General features: G+C 39.9%; 1 protein-coding gene across 3 annotated transcripts in view; it reads right to left on the bottom strand.

The window, feature by feature from the left end:
• Positions 1-20960, bottom strand: part of MANBA (mannosidase beta) — a 51756-nt gene extending 30796 nt beyond the window's left edge. For 2 of the 3 annotated variants that reach the window (XM_066186304.1, XM_066186303.1), the window contains exons 1-7: positions 20778-20960; positions 12258-12352; positions 11649-11754; positions 9564-9734; positions 6825-6948; positions 4231-4406; positions 1828-1938 (exon numbers count right to left, since the gene is read on the bottom strand). In XM_066186304.1, the coding sequence (XP_066042401.1) occupies positions 1828-1938; positions 4231-4406; positions 6825-6948; positions 9564-9734; positions 11649-11754; positions 12258-12352; positions 20778-20960 (966 nt within the window). Of the gene's footprint in view, positions 1-1827; positions 1939-4230; positions 4407-6824; positions 6949-9563; positions 9735-11648; positions 11795-12257; positions 12353-20777 lie in introns of those variants that run through there. The other variant, XM_066186305.1, reaches the window with a different exon arrangement.

Raw genomic sequence — 20960 nt, 5'->3', positions numbered from 1 at the left:
TCTACAGAGCTCCTGCAAGTACATACTGGAAGGCCACCCAGAAATATTCCCAAAGGATTAGTCAATGTTTTGAAGACTACTCTAGCATGTGAGAATCCAGAAAGTAGCTCAAGCTAGGAGTAGCCGAATCAGACAAAGGATCAAGCTGTGCTTTCTCACACATACAGTTCTCATGCTTCAGTTTTCTTCTGTCCAAAGTTAAGTAGATACTCATATGGACACAAACCACTTGTGAAATGCCTCACCACTATTCTTTCGGGGGGGGGGAGGGTGGAAGTAGGAAATTTATTCCTCCTGAATATGGTCAGTACAACATGGCCAACTGACAACAAAACAACTTTCAAGAACATTAATCCCTGATTGCATCTCCTGAACTACTCAAAGTTCTTATTAAGCTATATGAATGTTGCTATTCAGTCCTGCTGACATGAGAGAAGATTATGCTACAACATGAAAAAACTGCATACAGAGCCTTTTTCCACTCATACAGCTCTGAGTGGGGGGTGATGGTGTATGTGTGCATGTGTGTCTGTTGGAATCTAAGACATAGATTCACAAAACACAGAAAGGATGACCAGACTTCACACTGTAAGCTGTGAAGGCTACATATGCTGGCTAATTAACAATGCCCACTATGTGGAACATTTGCTTTTTTCCCCCCTCTCTCCCCTTCAGGAGAAAAAAATAAGAGGCTTCTGTTGTAGACCACGAAGTCCCAATGATCATATGGCACAGAGCTCTAAGAAATATTCTGACACAAGCACCCAAATGGAAATTATTAGCTTTCCTAGCATTGCGCAGTTTTCACACAGTAATAACAGAGTTTTCCTTTTAAGAGGCTTACAGTCGTATTTCCTACAACCAGTTTGTCCAAGCATAATATGCTGTATTTACTTGTGTTTTAATTGTTTCAAAATAGAACACTAATAATAGCAAAGAAGTATTATTATTATGACTTCATAATCAAACTAGGGGCTAGTCCTGTAAAGACTACAACTCCAGAAGCTACTAGTTTTTCCCAAGGTTTTTTCACACGAACAGATGTTACAGCAAATAGCAGTTTAGATACCTGGTGACCAGATCAGTTTTCAGTAAAGCAATGCACACCAGAAACATCTAATAAATGCATACATTTATGTGGTTGTTTCCTCATGTTCATGGCATAATGAAACCAGTCTGATCTCCATAATTTTTCTTTTTAATGGACAATTGGAAATTACCTCTTCTACGCTTCTTAGTAAAACCAAACAGATAATTAAACAGCCAGTATGTTATGCAAAACTCCCCAAATATTACTTTTATGGTTGTATTTAAGACTTACCTTTTTTTAAGCCTGAAGCATATCTACCACATTTTAATAAAAAAATGTATGTTAGGTTTTTAGGAATGTGTCTGTCCCATAAATTTTTACAAACTGAATTAGCAAGAAAAATCTCAGTAATAAACCTTTGCATGAGCTTAGAGAAATCTAAAAGGGGTTTTCAGTGCATGATACAAAACCAAGAGCATGGTATATCAAGTTTAGAAGTGCTGCTCTCTTTTCATAAGCTAGAAAACTTAAGAAGTAAACATCTCTTCTAAGGTTTCTGGTTAACTGTAAGCCATCTTGCAACCACAATGTAAGTAAAGGCATCCATACAAGCTAAGACTACCAGAAAACAGGTAGCCATACGTTGTGACATTAAAAAAACTCATTTCTCATTAGCATTTTCACATGCGTATTACAACTCAGCAAAACATTTAAGAGCTCTAGACACCTGCTATGCAGAGCAGATGTCCTAACACTAACAAGTGCAATGCCAGATGGAATTAAACTTTAGGGCTCACCTTTGAAAACTTCTCAATCTGGCATCCTGCCTCCATCAAAAAAGTTGTTGTCATGTTGTATCCAGTTTGCCTTCCATGTCCATTTGGCCACCAAGGCTCCACCGCAGCACTCTAGAACATACAAGGGAGAAAGTCTGAGCAACATGTGTAACAAGAGGTATCAAATACACCTGGGGCTCAGAAAGCTTGGAGTGAATTACCACAAGCCTAATGAGATTTTGTGCTTCAGCTGAGATATGCTAATGCTCTCTCCAGCTGCAGCCCTGAGGTGAAAATCATTTAAAGAGAGAAGTGTGATTTCTTGTGCTGAAGTCCAGGCTATCACTTAATTTTGTTTCCACAACAGGCTAGGAGCACTCCTGGACATGCATGCACACATCTAGCTGCTACTCCTCAGCGGAGGTACACTGACACACTACTCCTCCAAACCCCAAATATCCATGTCAGGAGCAGCCACTGTTCACTGAGCTCTGTATCATACACCTCCTCTCATCGATCCTTTTATCTATCCCATGCAATATTCACTATACAGCAGTAACACTTTTCAACTGCAACTCTGATAATATTTGACCACACTGACTGCTTCACTTATGTCAAGCTTTCTTTCATCCATCCGGTGGTTTTTTGCTTTGTCTCTCTATGCTTCCTAATCATATCATTAGTACTCTATAATTTTTACAAACATGAAATACAATCTCCAAGATGACAGGATATTAATCTTCACTCTAGCAGTCTACTTCTGCCGCTCCTTCCTGTTGCCAGCATTTGCCATTTGAGTTCATCACAGAAAAATTGTGGAAAGAAAGCAACAATGCATGCAACCAATGGAGGGATCAGCACTCAATATAGACGTGCAAGGAGTGCCTCAGTCTTTTCAAACAAATTGAGGCCAGAAAGCAGGACAACAATATGTTTTGCTGTAGCTATACTTGAACACAACCATCAATATACCATGAATATATCTTTCAGCTTCTCTGATACAGAATTATAACTGCTTGTGAGGAAGTACTGATCTCTGTGCTGCATGGATGCAAACGGAAGCAGACTCAGCATGTGCCTCAACAACAAGGGAGTGTTCACAGCTGCCTGCAACGACTGGATGTCTCATTGGCCACTAATGATGTCACCTCTCTGCTCACCACTAGCTGATAAGCAAAATGCTGTCATGTTGGCAGCACAGCACTTTGTGTGGCAACTGCAGGAAGGCTGATACACATCTCAGTGATACGCACCACTCAAACACCTACTGACTCCACAACGTAATCTGCAATAAGCTCTTAACTAGAAATAAATTTCTGGTGAGGTCTCAGTATCTAACATGCACCACACAAGTCTGTGTACAGAGTAAGGGCTCCATTAGCCTCATCAATACATGAGAATGCGTTTCAGGGCTTCTCATAAAATCAGCTGATGTGAATTCATGCAGCAAAGCCTTTTGTGCACAAAGAATAATGAAACACTGCTGCCTCTGCTCTGAAGGAAGTGCTTCCTTCCAGACCCGCAGTTGCACTATACTAACAGATCTATTCTGAAGCTTGGGGGTGGTGGAACAACTAAACAAGCAAAAATAATTTTGGAAGTTTCACTTTGCAGTGCCTGTTTAACGTAAAATAGAGAGCCAGTAAAATATAGAAGAGCTTGAGGGTAGACCCTCTAATGCTATAAACTGCCAGTATTGTCAGAAGCCCGAAATTCCTGCTCACAGCACATCACCCACCCACAAATTTGTGTCCTGTGGCAGTGAAGCTCCCGTGGAGAACTCCATCAGGTGTGGCTCCTGCTACACCTGCTGGGACTCCTACTCTGTCCACTGGCTGGAGCCTGACTTTTTAACTGAGTTTGCTTCTCATTAGAGCACCTTCTACCACTCAAAAATTCCTCCTGAGATTTGCCTACCCAAAGGACTACAAGAAAATGTAAGGAGTGTTACTCCACAAAATTTTCTTTTGCTTTCATTTACCTGAAAGAGTATCTACTGAGAGGTTTGAGGAATGTTTCCTCTCTGTCATGAGAGAGTCATATGTATGGCAGTATATTCTTGTCCCAATCAGTCGAGTAAACAGCAGCATGTGAGATACCTGCTGCCAGTGAAGTGAACTGACACCTAGGTAACTCAAAAAAGGCCATTTAACAGTGGCCAGCAATTATGTGATATTTTTCTGAGGCTTCATCACCTTTTTGGCAGTGAGCTACATAGCTCCACAGACATCAGATTTTAGAAAGGAAAAGAACTGTTCTCCTACCCTGTAAGGCATACAGAACTGTTGTTAAAAGGCAGGAACACAGTAAGGAATGGAAGGGGAGCCAAAAACTGGCCAAACTTCTCTAAAATGGAGACAGAAAGTCACACTGGAAACCAGGGGAAACATTTTGCAAACTAGCTTTCCACATACACTTCCTTACCTTGTTGATGTTTACAAGCAGCACAATGCTGCCTTCTCCAGGTTGAAGCTTCACACTGAACATTTGCTGTGTTTGTAACTTGGGAATGCTCACAGTCACAAGACCTGCAATTGGCTTGGAGCTGACTACATCAAAAATAGACTCGACTTCAAGATACCACTGCTGAGCACTCTTTGCTAAGTGAAGGGGGAGAAAAAAATGGGAATTTGAGAATTATGTTTAGATACCTATTAGTTAACATGATCTTTCATCAAAGAAAAAAATTCAAACACCTAAGATTAAATTTAACAATTTTCAGGCTGTGCCTGAACCAGCCTACACAGTTAATCTGCTTATTTAATGTGTCTGACATCTGAGTCCAATGGAAGAGAAGAATGCAATATGATTTATGTTTCTTAACTCTTTTTTTAAATTCAAAAGCCATCCATGCTTTTTTTTCAAAGTTCTGTACAAAAGTCAGAGACCTTGACACCAGTCACTTCATTAGGAAGGAATTTTTTCCCACCAACTCCCATAGACATTGTATTTGCTTTTAGTCAGCACTCATATGAACATGGTACTCTTTGGGAAAGATTGTAATCACAAGCCAGTACAATCACTTTTGTCAATGAAACAAAAACAGCATTAACAGAAAACGAGCTGAATTCATCCCAGACTCACTGGACAAAATGAATGGAGCTACACTGGGGATGAATTGGGCCCACTGTGTCTAGACTTGATGGGCTATATCTTTATGTCCCTTCTTCCACCCATGTGTCATGAAAGAAACAAGTTAATGACTTCCCTGAGATCTCTCTGAAGTTATCACAGAGCATGCTCTCTTTTACAGAGTTTACTGAATAAGGAGAGCCAGGGTCAAGGGTACTCAAGATCTATGTGTAAATTTCCCACTAACTTCAGTAATTGAATTGCCTAGCTACTAATACAGCCTGGCTAATCCTATACTTCAAATATTACAGATTAACATATAAGCAAAAGCAAACAAAACAGAAAACAAGGAGAACTAGAACTAAGACACATTTTGTGTACCCAAACTACTAATAACTTACTTGCTCTTTTCATTTATACAGTGTAGTTATCCTTCCTCCACAAGAGAAAGAGAGCTCAGTCCAAGAGACTAATAATTGCATTCAGACCTGGTGTGATTTTTACTGTCCTTCATAAAATGAAGAGCAATGATTGAGTTCCCAAGTTTATATTACACCCAGTGTTACCCAGTGAAGACCAATTTTCTGAAATGTGGAAAAGGTTAAAACGTACCCACCCAACAAGGGTCAGACATTACAGTGCATTTTCCCTCCCTTACAAAAGCATAGAGAAATTCCAGCCCATTCTTAACTGCATGAACTGTGGGATCTAGGCAGAGAAACCAAGAAAATTAATCTTTTACAGACTCAGTGGTCAAAAGGCTACGACACCAAATCTGATGGACAATAGAACTACATATGCGGCTTAAATTCAGATTGTTCATTTACTCTTTCAAACATTATTATGTTTGAATACTAATAAGCTCTTGCTCTGGTTCCAAGCCACTCTCTGCAGAATGAAAGAGGTTTGCTCTCTCCACTTATTCAGAGAGCAAGACTTTACCTTCTAGAAGGTGGAGTCATGGGAATGTAGGAGGGACCAGAAAAGATTTTTACAGTAACTAAAGTTTAGAAAGCACACAGTCCATGCTGGGGCTTTCCATGGAAATTCAAGTCACCTTAATTCTAGCTAACACCTGCAGCTATTTCAGGACACTTTAAAAGCAGCCGTGGAGTGATGGCTTCCTTTTTCATTCATACACAACAAATCTATTCCCAAGGGCCAAAATTCACCCCAGTGCAGAGGACCCATGTGCTAGCCTTTACTCCACTAAAGACTGTGCTCAACAGGCAGTGAAAAAAAGTATGTGGGTGGTCTACAACGAGGCATATGACCATTTGCAGAAAGTTTCAAGGGAAAACTAACTACTTTTGCACAGCTGCAATGGTTTTCAGTTAAGTAGAGGAAAATCAGAGACCACTGCAAGAGAGGAAACCGGTTTGGTAAGTTAGGTAGGAAGAATGCAGGAGGTTATCCTCTCCAACTGCAGCTTTAACAATTATCCTTGCATAGCACGACTGCTTTTCTCACTCAGACTTCATGTTGTGTCCTGAAAACTCAGCACTCTTCAAACTCTGCTCACTGTGCATTTGTCCTTCCAACACAAAACCAAATTCTCATAGCAGCTTTGCCTTTGTTTTAAATGAAAGTGAGACAGAAGTGAGACATATTTACAGAGAGTCCTGGTGCAAACACATGCCAAAAGAAAGGAAAATTCAAAAAAACAGAGAACAGGTGCTAATGTCAATTATACTACCTTTATTTCTGCAGTTATTCGGGGACTTTAAGGACAAAAAAGATTCTGAATTCTAACACTTTTAACAGGTATCGTTTGTACTGAAGTATTGTTTCAATTCCTAATAAAGGTGTGCTGTGGAAAGAACTACACACAAAGTCATAAAAAACCCCGCAGAACATTTCCAAAACTGACAGTTAATTTGGCTTAACAATAAAATGGTTTGTATTCTAAAGGTGAAACCAATAAAAGGAAGAAACAAGAGACTTACCAAAGAAAGGAGTAATAGAAAAGTAAATCAGGTGATAATGGTTATAGGCCTCAATCCTAACATCTTTCCAGATTCCTTGAGTGGGAAAAGAAGGGCCCCAATCCCAACTAAATGAACACTGCGCCTGGAAAACAGAATGTTACAACTGCCTGGTTTTCACACAGACATTGATGCTGTGCCAGAAATAAAAGACATTTGCTATCTGTGAATAAAATACTGACATGCACTCAAAGAATTTTCCCAGTTTCCATAAATCCAGAAGAGCCTACAGTATAGTTTTTCTTACTTCTCAACCAGAACTTTGCTGCTACTACCTGTATTATATAAAATTAAATTTTGTAAACGTGCATGTACAAAGAAATTTTGTATTACCTAAAGAGCAAAACAACACTTAGCATGCCACTTTAAAAAATGCCAAAACCCCCCCAAACAGTAAAGATCAAAAAAACAATCCAGGAGATTACTCTCAATTCAGCCGTGAATTATCTTAGTTTGTAACATCAGTATTTAATTGTATACCTAAAAGACAAACTAAGCAGAAAACTGACAGTTAGGAATGTTACAGCATTCTAGAAGAACAGTATCAAATTAAAAATCATATACGAAACAGTTTATTTCCTATTTTTAATTTTAACAGCACAGAGAAATACAAGGAAAGAAATGGATATGTGTATTTGTGTAGTTCAGTCATGTTCACTGTTTCTCCCCTTTTGATGGTTCTCTTATACAAAAACAAAGGGAACAAAAACATAGTTGAGAAGTAGCTTAGTTCTGGTACTAACATCAGAGTAACTGTCAGAATTATAAAATGCTGGTCAGGCAGAGAAGTACGTACACTAATTTCCATTTAGCTGTTTTCAAACCTGGTCAGACCCCTACTTAACAAATCCCTTGACAACATCTATTCAGCTGCCCTCCGAGTTTCACACAGCCCCAGCCCCCAAAGCAAATACAATGGATCTCCTAAAGTCTTGTACAGTGACACACAGTTCTAAATTTAGAGACTAATAACTTACAGCCAAGGCATACTAATTTGGGCAAACCACATTGCACAAGCCTGGCCTATCCCTTGCGTTGCCAGTCAGCCTCCCTGTCTATCAAATTGCAAAAGAGCCTTCCAGGAAACAAACACTACACCTATCTCCAACAGAAAACCAGAGATAACATATTCTTAGAAAACATGTCCAATTGAAAGTCATTTTCCATTTATAAAAAATAAACAAATGAATCACTGACAGATTGGCAGGTTTCACTAAAAATACTGCAGAGACTGCAATCAGAAACAGGCACAATAACAATATGCCTGTATCACTGGAGTACATTAGTACCCACAGGATGGAGTTCTGCCACAGATTCCTACTCAGATTTAGGTAAGTTTACTGCGCCTAATACTGCACCTGAAATGTGTAAACAGCTCTCCATTACTTTCAGATGGGAAGCAGCCAGCTTATAGCAACGTCCTAGTATGTTTGCTTACTTTTAAATGTGACATAGCTGCTGTTGTTGCCATATACTCAGAACTCAAAATGTTTCTGGAAATTTCTGGAGCAGCTTCCAAGTACAGTCAAAAAAATCATTTGAAGAAAAAACACTAGGGTATTTTCTTGTAAATTAAAAGGTATAGTTCATTGAAGCATAAAATCATTCCCAGTCTCTTTTGCTCTATAAGTAAGAATACAGCTGAGTAAGTGCCTTATTCCTTCCAAGTCTCTCCTTGCACTGATTTCTGAGAAACACAGTGGGCTCAGAAGAACTAATAAATTTTCTAAAATGTAGAGAAAATAAAAGTAGCAGCAAGCAGAAATAAAGACAGCATCTAAATCCTAAAGGATCTCTCCAGGACAACATGGAGTCCCTGTTTCCATTAATAAATTTTAAAGGAAATTCTATCCAGGTTTAAATTTACAGGATCCTAGTTATTTTTTGAGGAGACTCTAGAAGGACTTTATTAGAAAGTTTGAAAATAATTAACAATAAAGGCATATAAGTGGAGAAAAATGTGCAAACACACCCAAAAAGAGAAATTAGAAAGTAAGATCATCTAGACATTGCCTCTATCTGCTGCAAAGCTATCAGAAATATATGAGATGTTACTCAAATGACAGTTTGCCCCGAGTTAAGTTTTAACAACAAAGAAGCCATATCTTAAACCAAAGTTTCTGAGTTTCATTCATTTATATTACACTGTTGTTTTCACTGAATATGTACATGTGAGTCACACTTCACAACCCTAATGAGAACAGGTCCCCTGTTAGATAACACTTCTTGGGACAGGCCAGAGCTGCCCAGTATAAATAGCACAGCACATGAGCAATAGCAAACACTCACTGCTTGGATTAGATTTTTACAGCCTTGGCAATACATACTTGATATTTGCAACAGTGAACTCTATTGTCAGCATACATTGCTAAACCCACCCAGTGAATCAAAACGTAATGATTACACATTTCCCAATGCTATCCTGCCCTCTTAGTAGCAAGTCTCTTTGTTGACTCTGATGAAAACAGCCTTTTAAACATTCTTATCATTTAGATATGAAGCCTGGCCTTCTCATGCCTCTTGTATTGTCAACATACAAGACTACAGGTTTCATGGGGGGATGGGAGAAGGAAGCTGCAATGAAAAATATGCCCTACTTTTAAAACAACATTGCAGGTGTCAGAATACAACTGCAAGGACAGCTTGTGGTGCATTCCCCTTTCCCATCCTGAAGCCAGAGACAGACAATTCTGCCCCTACCTTTCTGATGAAATTAACATGGCACTCTCCTTTCTGCACAGGTGGAGGGCACGCCGGGGGGATGCTGTGAGCTTTGTGACATCTGCTCTGCTCTGCTGCGTATGAAATGGCTGACAAGAAACGGACTTCAACAAAATTGACCTCCTGGATCACGCTGGTAATATCAAAGCTCTAGGACAAAACACAGAACAAAATCATTACAGTGCTGACATTTATATATGAGATTTATAATCACTATTACATGGGGATTTTAATACCATACATATATTATTCAAAAGCTTTTGAAATACAGTCTCAGTGTGTTCTGGTTTTGAAGGAAAAGAAAAGCTGCTTTGTAAATTGAAAAAAAGAAAATACACAGGAATGTTTTAGATAGAAGGACATGTTCCTGGGAAAACCACTTTCCTCACACCAAGCTCTCATTGCAGGCTGCAGCACACTGCTTGCACACATAAGTGCTTGAAGGACAAGGACAGCAAGAGAATCTTTATCCTCCTTCCTCATCCAGAACTCATGTGCATCTTTGAGAAGACACCTTATTGCAACTCAGAAAGCTGCTCCATACAGGAGTGCTTCCACAAGGCACTGAGCTGCCTGGTCCATGAATGCTGCAAAGCTGTAGTTCATTCCCCAAAATGAAATGAGCTGCACTCTCATCCCCCAAATGTACAGGCACACATTCTATGCCCGCTCCAAATGAAGCATTGGGGGACTTCCTTACCAGGTCACAAAATCCCCTTCAATGTGGCTGAAGAAAAGGAGAAATGTTCCATTTCAGAATTACCCTATGCTATCAAGACAATATGGCTCCAATGGCTAATACCCATTTATTCCTCAAAGTGCACATTTGTGAAAAGCCAAGTCTTGGCAATTTTTTCTCATTTGGGAGCAGCCCAGCTAGAATCACTTACTTCTGTAGCATACAGCAAGAAATTAGAAAGCAAATAGCATTCTCTATTGCAGAGCCTTCAGAAAGTCCTTCCTGCAGATGCTGTTGCCATGTGGAACAGGTGAACAAGCCTCAAGCCTGGGTCAAAGTAACCTCAGACTCAATTTAATGCAGTACACTCTGGTTTTCCAGTGAAGGCCATTTCATGAATTGTTACAATCTGATACAAAATGAACTTGCAGAAATACTGACAAAATAATACCACTTCCCAACTTTACAGAGCCTGCTACTGACAAACCTTTACTCTCCGACCAGTAAATAATTACAAAAACATAAAAGCTCCAAGAAATTTTTGATTTCACTGATGGTAAAACTAAGTCAAAGAGAAACAAAGTAGTTTGTCCTAGGTCATACAGACCCAGGTGGCAGAATGTCCCATGTCTCAGTCCAGTGCCTCTGCAATAAAACCTGCTGGAGTGGTAGATCCTGAGATATGGAGACACCACATTCCATTTGTAATTTAGTTATTCCACTATCATTCTTCCTTTAACTCTTCAGATTTTTTTATTCTTTTAAGATAAAAGCAAGGGTTGATCCTTATGTTAATACCAGAGTAATTTTGTATTTGAAAGCTATAAAATTAGCTTGAATGTTTTTGCCTTCCTCAAGATCATTCTGTAATGAATACTCTCATGCTGACATAAGCGAAGCTCAAAAACACAAGAAAGTATTATCAAAAGTACCATATTAAAAATAAACCTCTTTGAAAACCAAAAGCATGAAAACACTTACACAGGCTTTACAACACGTGCATTTTCATTGCAGTATTGACATGTAAACCATTCTAATACCAATTAAGCAGATTTACAGCTAATAAAATAGATTTAAGCTTATGTTTTCTTGGAGCTGGGACAGATCCCAAGAAGCAAGGCATATTATTAGCTGAACTGATCCTCTTGCATTGGTTCTCTCTTTTAGGACAAGGCACATTCTCTAGATACGACCCTGTCGCTAGTGAAAATGTAAGTACACTTCCCTTTCTAATATTTACCTGATTATACACGCACTCCTCAGGTTAACACTTTCTGCATCCAAGTGCCTGCTTTTATGGGTACTTGATTGCACTGGAAGTGCTCAGAACAAAAGGGCTTTGAAGTAAACACAGGAGCACCTTCAGAAATAAACACATTACTTACATATCTGTTGAACATGTTGTCTGTTCTTCCGAGAGTGACATTGTTGAGCAGGATCTGTGCTACTGTATCTACTCCCTCGAAAACCAAATTCACTTTCTGCCACTTTCTACAGAAGAAAACATACGTGTGAAAAACTGTCAGAATACCTAGAGTTAAAAACACACAGGAGACAGACAATGTAAAAATGTGTATTACTGTTATACCAGCAGCTGCCTCAGCTACCTGCAAGAACATTTGACTCCGTGTAGCTATACTGTACTTTTAAATAGTCAAATTAAGATGACAGCTGAAGTAGCTCAAGTGAGCATGTTCAAGAACACAGCAGGTTCATATACCCACCAGATATTAGATGAGATAGCTTTCAATTAGCCTAAGTATTATCTTTTCTCAGCTGACAATTCATAAGTAATTTTTAACAATCTATTAAAGAAAAAAAGAAAAAAGCAACAATTGAAGTGTTCTGCAGCAACAGCTTTGCAGCTGCACATGATTGCATCATTTGTTTTATCAGATACAAAAGTATTAAGCAGATTTTGAGATGATGGATTAACTTGCAATTCTGCATAAAAGATGGCACAGAACTAATTTAGGCATATCTTTACTGCGTACCTGACATCAAAAGGAGTTTTGAACGTCCTACTGTAAGTCCAGTTATCTAGTGAGATCCACCTGTACATCACATCATTAAATCTATAGTATGGATCCTAGTAACAGACCAACAAAAAGAAAATTACAAGATTTATTTAGTAATAGTGTTACTACATAAAAAGCACCACAATACCCATTAGACGGACTCTTCTTATTTCAGTCTGCAAATGCAAAATCCACCTTAGTTAGTTAGCCCTGATATTCCTTTTCACCCTTGAAATTTTACGTGAAAATAAAGTTTTAGTAATATTTGACTTTAATTTATATAGGTCAAAACCCTGTCTGCTATAATCACTCAAACTAGAAGTAGCAGGATTTGTTTTTACAGAAGAAATTACTGGTCTGGAAATTAACCAATAAATCCAGAGAGCTTGTGACTTAATGACAGGAACAGAAACATGATCACCCTCATAATTATGGAAAAACACAAACTATTACAATTTTAAGAGGCAAAGACAGAATTTTAGGCCTCTAAGGACAGCAGTGAACAAATCTCATGTTTAAAATTATTGCAAATAATCCAGTTTTTCCTTGTCAGCTAGACTTGCTGCGGTGAGGATAAATGAAATTGTATGTGGAGGGATGGAGAAAGAGATGAAGGAGAAGCAACACGGTTTTGGTAAAAAACTAAATGACTACGTTTGAGAATAGCATTGCATTTACCCCAGATGTGCCCTTCCCCTTTAATCGCACTACCTAGGAAGAATAGAAGGCACAGTTGGTCCAAGCTAGGTCCTCGGCCTTTCTGGATTCATGCTGTATTTATTACCTTACAGCAGGTCACCGTGTCCCTCACCCAGTTTAAAGGACCTGACACCCCATGGCCTCGCACCTCACACAAAGGCAGCAGAGGGGATCAGTGTCCCACCCCCTGTCAGAGTTCAGGTACCCGGGTCCAGCCCCTGCAGGCTGAGCTGCTGCCCCAAAACAAAAGGCCAGTTTCTTCTGGCCTGCATGACTCGACCCCAGCTCAGAGAGAGGGGAGGTGCGTTAGGGTTTGCTTTCACAGCACTGTTCTAGCAGTACCAACACACTTAACCACCCGCCTGAATATCCTAAGTCACACTGAAGAAAATCTGCCCAGCTTTTTTTTTTTTTTTCCCCCTACTTGCTGGAACTTAATTTTCCTCCCCATTTCAGGAGTCAGTATGCACAGTAACAACATTTGGGATTTGAAAGTTTCTGAAAAAAATTGTCTTATAGCTCATTTTTGTTTTACAACTAACAGGGTCAGGCTCTGTAATAAACACATAAACCTATTTACATAGCAGAACAAAATCATAACATCTAAGTGACCCTCCTCAGCAGCACAGACCCTTCTGGAGTCCTACAGCAATACAAACACCACTCCTTGGGCTCATACAGAGGGAAAGCTGTCACCCTGCCTCCACACGCCACGCTCTATCACTCAAATTTCTCACTACAAGGGAAGAGTCACCTGAGTAAAACTGTGATCTCTGTAACAATAATACAGAGTATTCCCTACAAGTTAAGTAATCGTGAGCATACAGGACTATTAGTGAATTTTAAGACATTCGTTCCATTACTTTTGGGGAACATATCTCAGACTTTTATTAAGATGCGGAAGTTAAGGCCAAGAAATGTATATTAATATGCAAAATTTAGGCTCATGAAAGAAACTCCACTGAGATCATTGTACTGAGATAATGAGAGGCAAGCATCGAAAGTCAGAGACCATGAAACCTCACAATATGCAACTTAAAAAGCACATTTTTAACAACGATCTTGCTTTAACATTATATATCATCTTGTATATATTTATATATACATACATATTCGTATTTAACATTACACACTATTTTATTTCACATTATGCTTTGAAAAATGTGCATGTTAAATTTCAATCTTTGCCACTTGTATGTGTGAAATATTTAACAAAAGGCACGCGAGAGGGAAGTTGCAAATGCAGTATCAACAGCAGACTGTAAAGCCATTTGCTTAATGGTCAAACAATCAGCATCAGTGCCTCGGCAAAGATGCACAAAAGAAACCTGCACTGTTTCTCCCACAAAACACAGATAGCGAGATGTTAATGAGCAAAGTCCTGACTTCTGGAAAACACAAAACTGGTTGACTAGCAGCAGAAATGCAGGAATATTTTATCAGAGGCAGAAATCATTGCCAAACGGGCTCTTACAGGAGCTTACAGAGTGGCATGTTTAAATATCAGAACGTACTGAAGATCCTTTCTCCCGAAGGAGCTTTCTTCTTTACTAGTCTAAAGCCTTCCAAGAAATGCACTGACTGCTAAAATAGGTGCCATCGAAGGTACAAATTAGCCCTTCTGACTCACAGGCATCCACAGTATCAGATGGAAAGCTCACAGTTCCATGTACCTTCATGTAAAGCTTAACAGTTTGCTGATATCATTGCTACCTAACCAGTAAGACAGCTCACGCATCACACAGAAAAGCTGTTAAATGTTAATCACTGGTCAACCATTTTAACCACGACAAATGGTGACTGTTGTAAAATCAGTCCTGGCAACGTTCAAGCAATGCTTTTAAGACAATTCTCAAGGTTCAGGACAAATGCATAATCACAATGAAGACCTCTAAGAAACCAGAATTACTTTGCCAATACACTTGTGAGGTTATTGACTTTTTCATTATCAAATACAACTGTTCTGAGTGCTGGAAGATGTAGCCATGTAAGTCAAATTGTTTGGATTTCTCTGAAACAGAATTTCATCCCACGTTAAATCATTTCACATCAAAATGAAAGGCTTAGTTCAGAAAAGTGCATGCAAAAAAAAAGGACAAATTTAAAACACTTAAAGGCACAGGGAGAAATTGAAAGACAGGAACTAGGCCGTACATCTATTAAATACACTTCAACAGCTCAGTGTGTTCCTGGAAGCAATTCATAGAGGGATGGGTTCAACTATAGCTATTTTTAGATCCCACCAAACATAACAGCCCTGCATTTTCCTGCTCCCTGCAATTTGTGGGAAAAAGTCTGAGGCATTCAAGCCTGTTTGTTCCCTGCTCCCAATCTCAACGCTGTAAGCAAGCAGCAAATCACCTCCTAAGAGGAGGTTAAAAGCCCTGCTACAGATTATAAAAAAGGAAGCAATTTCCAGGTCGGCTAACAGGACTTCAGCAGGACTTCAAAAGCACTGGCAGCACTACAGTGAAGAAACTGCCAGTGCCCAGATGGAAGCTTCTCCTTGCAATGATTTTAAGGAGATATTGAAAAGGTACGGTGATATAAGCTAAGAGCTTCTCCTGTTAAGCTGGAAATGGATGAGAAATGAACACATGAGAAGCGAGGCTCCAAGCCCAAGTGAGACAGCGAGTGAGTGATGTCAGGCACACCCTGGCCCAGTGAAGGGACACCTCCTGGCCCCCCACTCTCCAGGAGTTCTGAGGGGCATGGCACAAACACCTGAATGATACCAGAAAGAGTCAGCTGTACCCAGGTGGAAGATTTGCATGTAATAAAACGAAATTTAATAAAGAGAACAAAAAACAGATTCTTTTGCCTTACTCTGCTTTTGTTATGGTCTAATTTAAAGTCACCTTGCATGCTCTTCTCTCATAAATTAACTCTGATGATATTTTATCATGTACACCATAAGAAAATTCTGATGGTGTAACAGATTACCAAAACAAAATTTCCAAGTGATGTTCCACGATTTACAGTTTAATGATTCTGCTCTGGACAACTTCAGACTGAAAGCTAAACAGTTAATATATGCTTATCCATATGCATGTGTTCCTTGACATCACAAGCAATAGCAGTCAGGACATTTATATAATTTTCACAGCTTGAAGTCAGGCTGAACTAACAGTAATGATGAATGGATCATACTCTTGGAATGTGAGTTTTGGAAGTTGCTCCTAAAGTAACTAAATTTCAGGAGCTGCTCTCAGAAAGCAGTAAACTGAATGTCACTGTCAATGCTCAAGATTGTTCAATGTTCTGTCACAGCAGAACACTAGGCCAAATATGACTAAAGAGTTAACATGCTAATACCCACTGCTTAATAATACTTGAATACTCGGAGGTATTTAACAGACCACTATAAACCTTATCTTTTTTTACATTACAAGCTTTTGAAAGAAAAACTTTAGTGACCTTTAATATTTATGCTAAGTTTTACTAAGACTTTTGAATGTTTGCATGTATGTTCTCACAGTTCAGCAGAGCACCTGTATTTCAGTGGAAAACAATACAATGATCAACCATTCCAACAATGAATGCCATCTAAGCTGAACAGAACCATAGGATACCAAATGGAATGGTTACCTGGCCTTTCCCAAAAAATTTAAGTTACGATGAAGTGTCAGAAAATAAACAACAGCATATTTTATACAAATGCAGAACAAGCTACAGAAAACCACAGTACTTTCCAGAAATGTAGAACTATCAGTTGGGGTTCATAAACTTCTCTCTCTTTTAATAAATCTTGATATCCAAGAGCACTGTTAGCTTCTCTGTCAAGTGCATGCCCTTGTCTAACAGGCCAGAAAATGCAGAGTTACCCACCCCCTATATCAGCATCACACTTGCAGACTTCTCATAATACTCTATACAATTCGAAGTGACAATAAGACAAAACAGCCTTATGTATAAACGCAAATGGCTGGCATATGAGAAAATCCAGCTACAACAGCCATATTCCTCAGAACTGAAAATTTACAGGACTCACCTGCCAGCAAGAAATGGCATCATGCGGAACCTGGATGTTTTGTGGTAAAGGATGCCTATTTCCATCAAACAGACTTAAAAAGCAAGTTACCTGTGGGTACATACGGCTTACCAGAACAGTGCCTGAAAGAAAATACTACACTGGCAGTGGTCAAAAGCAAAACCTTCAGACAAAACGGTTTTGGCAAATCTTTTTCCAGAGCTGTAGGGTTGGCAACAGATTCACTGCAAGTTTGCAAAATGCCTGCATTAAAAATGAAGCTTTGCTCTAACTTTCTGCAAGTGACTACTACCCTTTTCTATGTGCATTTCTCTAGTGGTTTGTTGTTGTATTTTTTTTTGAGTTTTACATGTAAACAGTAGTAAGAGCTACAGTGTCTTAATGAAATGTTATTAAAACAATCAAGCCAAACACATACTCGGATGCAATCTCCTGGCCCTAGAGCTTTTATCATAGTTAATCCAGCATTTGAACTATGTTGATTGAACATGAAAGAAAATAATACTTTGGTAGGAAAGTCAAGTGTCACCCCCAAGAGCATTTTTAGAGACATGTGCATTTGGTGCATTCAGAAAGACATGTTCCTCCAATGTATATTTTATGAGCCAGAGTAAAGATATCTCCAGAACAAATGCTAAGAGGATCCAGAGAGATGAGTAATGAACCCTCAGTGTCAGAGAGATGTTTTTCAATTCAACTGTACGGCCTGCACAGCAGATTAAAGTAAAGCTACAGACACGCAATCAGCTAGAGCATCCCAGTGCAAAAACACTTTGTGTGTCGACCTAAATTTGAAATGAACCACACGATGATAAATAAATTGCTTGCAGCCTAGTCTTGCAATCTAAACCACATTCTGAAGGCTTAATATTCATCAGCTTACCCCTGCTGCTTTCCTTCCCCTTGTTGTTAGATTCCCACTAAGCTACATTGCTGGAGTAGGCTCTTCCAAATTTTGCTTTAAATTTCTGCTTTGGGTGCCAACTCATTGAAAATCTCACGGATACAAAAGCAAAGGATGCAGTGATGTTTGCCACTTGCAAATTACACAGAAAACCAGCATGTAGATTTCACCAGGTCGCTGAACATAGAGGGTCTGGCTATCCATAATGATTTTGCTCCCACTAGCTTTGTTCTCCTATTTCCTGGTACAGCTTTTCAGATCAATCTATGCTTTTGATTACAAGCTGGGTTACTGATCTACTGACATCTTCTGTAAGATGAATAAAGATCCCATATTCCATTGCAAAGAGCAAAAGGAGCAAATGAAAAAAATACTTAAGACCAAAACTCATATTTAGGCGTCTGTAATAGATCTCCTACTTCTATACTTGACACAAAACCAAAAAGGGCTGATTTCCAGAGATAATGAACTCTGAAAAAATGGAGCAACCAGTGCTCTCTATCTCTACAATTAGGGCAGTGTGCATGGTTTTGTATAAATAGGAATATAGGAACATGATTTTAGGCAGCTGTACTTGAAAACCTTTGGCCGCATTCACTGCAGCGGAGAAACCTCAGGAGAACCAGCTGAGCCCCCCCCCTGGAACAGGAAGCCTCACACTGCAGTAACGAATGATGCCACTGACTCCCTCCAAACAACCCAGGCACGCTGCTTTGCAGAATGTAACAACTATGTTGACACGAATTCAGTACATTTAACACCATCTGCAATAGATTTCAAATCTGCTAAGCTTGCTCCCCTGTTTTGATATGGTCTGCATTCAATGTTTTAAACAAAAATGTGATTTTGAAACAATTTCGTTATCCTGGTGCAAATTTGTGTGAATGCTTCTTTCTGCAAACTGAGCTTTGCTAAACTGAGTAAGAATGTGCTCAAGCTGGCCTTGAGTTACCTGTGCACACCTGCACATAAAAACAGGTTATCTCATTCTGAGCTTGGAACAAGCCAGACATCAGCTGGGTCCAGTCCAGAAGTCAAGCAACCACACTAGTGAACCACTGCGGTTAACTCAGCACTTCAACAGCAACACCACCAGCTTGGCAACAGCTTCCAGTCCACAGCAGGTTCATACTCAGCTGCACCAGCATGTGTTTGGAGCAAGATCTTACTTGTATTCACGTAAACATGTTCTAAGTGACCACAACCAACCATCATCGATTTAATTAGCCAAACACCCACTGCTGCCCAGCTGGCTGACTAAGCTCTCATGCCTCTGTGCAGGCTTGGGATTCTGCCCAGGCACATGAGAGTTCATGATCCTCATTTCCAAATATACTGCTTAATTAAAAGTCAGTTTGCAGCAATGCATTTAAATTAGCAATTACATCTTCTCACTTCGTAAGTGGACTTAGTGTGAGTAGTTAAATATGAGTCTTTCATTACATCACTGTCTTGCGTGCCTGAGTCAGTGCATTGGTCACAGTTTCTCTTGGATGATTACTCACTTCTTGCAGCAACACCTCCCAGCACAACCAAACATCCCAGACGTTCAGTTTACTTTGTGCACTTTTGCATCAGAGAAACCAGCACAGTTCCCTTTACTGCTCCTCCACATAAAGTCTCCCTGCTCCTAGCACATTTGAAAACTATAGAAAAGCCCTTCTGAAACCTTAATTCTCAATGTCCAAGACGTCACATTACTCAGCAGACAGATGTTAAAACAACAGATCATCATAGCTCTGCCTATCCCTTTATCGCATATTTCTTTTCCCAATATTGATGTTTTGTATCTGGCAGTGACACTCTTTGAAATCTATTATTAGTGCTGGGATTCCCAACCTGTGCCAAAACAGAAAATGCTAAAATTATCCTGCTAAAATTATCCTGCCCACCTTCTCCTTTTACCTCTTTAATCAGAGTACAATAAGCTGAAGGATAAAACCCAAGAAATAGAAAATACAAAATGCATACATCCAGAATGTGTTTTTTAAATAAATGATGCACGAGAACTGCACCATTAGGCCCACAATAAAGGAGGGATAATACCATATACTGACAGCATACGACAGTACTTTACGTTATCCAGCACAGAACTGTATTTATCACCTTTATAGATGACCTTGTCAACTTCACTGTGTTTTCCTTCCTTGTTCCGGGTACACGTTTCATTTTCCTCGTTTCCTTTTAAACAGGCATCTTATTTCAACAATGATCCAGTTAGTGCCATGTTTCTTGTCAGGTCTGAGTCACAGGCACCTTTACGCTAACATCAGAATACTGTGCTACCCATCTGCAACCGCAGTTTTGAAAATTTGTCCAAGAAAGTGGTTGCTGTGTTTCTATAAATATAAAAATTTAATACAGACAAGCGTAAACAGAAGCAGAAAAGCTTCTTCAAAGTGTTAAGACAGGAGTTAGTCTTTTAAATTTAACTTCTCCTGTTTCAGACTACCTTCCTTAGGCAGAAAGGGTGTGTATGAACTCCACTGTTCTGATATTTCCCGCAAGTTTTATAAGGGCTTTTTAATGGCCTGAAATCCTTAAACTTATTGCATCAATAAGTCAAACTTTAGGAGGGTGGGTTTAACTTTTCATTCTTTTGAGGTACCACTGTAGGTAAGCACGACTTACATGCTGTGAGAGTATTGCAGGTACATGGTGTCAGCAACTTGGCTGCGTGTCAAAACCACAATCTAACATACTGCAAAGCTTCCATTTGTATTCTCGGCCTTATGCAGGACTGAGGACACTGCAGCCACCAGTCGAAGCCCGGCTGCTGCCCCGGCGATGCCAACCAAGCCTGCAGAGGCCGGGCAGCTGCCGGGACGGAGCTGTGTTTTCGGGGCTGCGTTCTGCCCACGGCGGGAAGGGCTGCTCCAGGGCCCGGCTCTGAGTACCGTACCTGGACGAGGCCCCGGCAGAGCAGCGCGGTGTGAACGCAGCCCGGCACCTCCGCTCGGAGCGACACGGAGCCGTTCCCGCTGCGGAGCCGCCAGCTCCCCCGCAGGCTGAGCACCTCCGGGCCGCCCGCGGCCACCGCCAGCGGCAACAGCAGCACCGACAGCAGCGGCGCAGAGGCGCCCAT

Source organism: Chamaea fasciata, unplaced genomic scaffold (genome assembly GCF_029207755.1).
Source record: "Chamaea fasciata isolate MVZ Bird 193981 ecotype frontalis unplaced genomic scaffold, bChaFas1.0.hap1 SCAF_6, whole genome shotgun sequence".
In the NCBI taxonomy this organism is placed as follows: domain Eukaryota; kingdom Metazoa; phylum Chordata; class Aves; order Passeriformes; family Sylviidae; genus Chamaea; species Chamaea fasciata.
Note: the sequence above shows the minus strand (reverse complement) of the source record. Positions and strands in the feature narration are given on the sequence as shown.